The following is a 1,347-nucleotide window of genomic DNA, read 5'->3' as shown; positions in this document are numbered from 1 at the left end:
AGCTTTGGAGCCTTTCCTGGAATTCCCTCTGTAGACCAGGCTGACGATTGCTTGTTTTAATAGTTTACATAAGAAGAATCTACACTTGAAATATTTCTTTGACACTAAGATGAATCCACAGGATGGCAGTATCTTCTCAGAGACTCAGAGGCAATTTCTCACATGGTCCTTTCTCTCTCTCTCTCTCTCTCTCTCTCTCTCTTTCTGTGTGTGTGTGTGTATGTGTGTGTGTGTGTGTGTGTGTGTGTGTGTGTGTGTGTATGTGTGTGTTTGTTGTGGGGAAGTCGGGTTAGAGAGAGGAGGAGAGCTTTGATGTGGCAGTGAAAACTAGGACCTTCTTTCTAATTGGATGAACAGTTTGGGGTTTTTCTTTTTTGCATCTTACAGCAGAAGAATCTGAACTCCCTAAATGCCACTCCTTTTGTTACGTTTGAAGTGTGACTCTTCAGTGAAAACAATAATGCATCTCTTAAGTGTTTCTCTAATGGTACTCTGGCTACAACTGAGTGGTGAGTTTGACCATTTCTATGGGAATTTAAAAATACAACATGTGAGTGTGTTTCCCTCATGTATTTTAGGTGGGAGGGTAGAAATACTAATGTTCTCATGCTGAAACAAAAGATGATGGGAGGCCCATGGAAAAGCCATTTGGGGTATCTGCATCCATATGCATCCAGTCCTGCTTGTCTGACCTTTGCCTTTTTGCACAGGGGTGAGCACCCAGCAGAAGGTGCAGCAGGACCCAGAATCCCTCAGTGTCTCACAGGGAGCCATGGCCTCTCTCAACTGCACTTCCAGTGATCGTAATTATGATTACTTCTGGTGGTACAAACAGCATCCTGGGAAAGGCCCCGAGGCACTGATGTCCATCTTCTCCGATGGTGAGAAGGAAGAAGGCAGATTGACAGTTCACCTCAACAAAGCCAGCCTGCATGTTTCCCTGCACATCAGAGACTCCCAGCCCAGTGACTCAGCTGTCTACCTTTGTGCAGTGAGCACACAGTGCTCCCCAGGCACCTGCAGCCTGCACCCAAACCTACTGGGCCCCAGCAAGGTCTGAGCTACAGTGCAGAAAACAGGGTGGAGAAATTCTGATTGTCGCCTTGTACCCCATTTACAATGGGAGTTAAGAGTCCTGGGAGGGAGAGTTTGACTCACAGGGAAAATACTTTATTATTCTGAGAGTGCATGAAACACACAAATAAAATATTTTCTGTCTTATTTTAACTGAAATAATTATGCATTATATTTTAATTAAGGTTTCATGTCCTCCATTTCTTTCCAGATCCTTCCCACTTCCCCACATAACCAGCACTATACTTATTTTCTCTTTCTCTCTCTTTAGAA

At 44.2% G+C, this 1,347-nt stretch overlaps 1 gene segment (V, D, J or C); it reads left to right on the top strand.

The window, feature by feature from the left end:
• The first annotated feature begins 322 nt into the window (after positions 1-322).
• Positions 323-1,076, top strand: LOC114684586. The segment is given in 2 exon segments: positions 323-509; positions 711-1,076. Coding segments are annotated over 2 exon segments (450 nt in total).
• The last annotated feature ends 271 nt before the right edge of the window (positions 1,077-1,347 follow it).

This window comes from Peromyscus leucopus, chromosome 9 (assembly GCF_004664715.2).
Source record: "Peromyscus leucopus breed LL Stock chromosome 9, UCI_PerLeu_2.1, whole genome shotgun sequence".
NCBI lineage: Eukaryota > Metazoa > Chordata > Mammalia > Rodentia > Cricetidae > Peromyscus > Peromyscus leucopus.
This window is presented reverse-complemented; position numbering and strand designations above follow the sequence as displayed.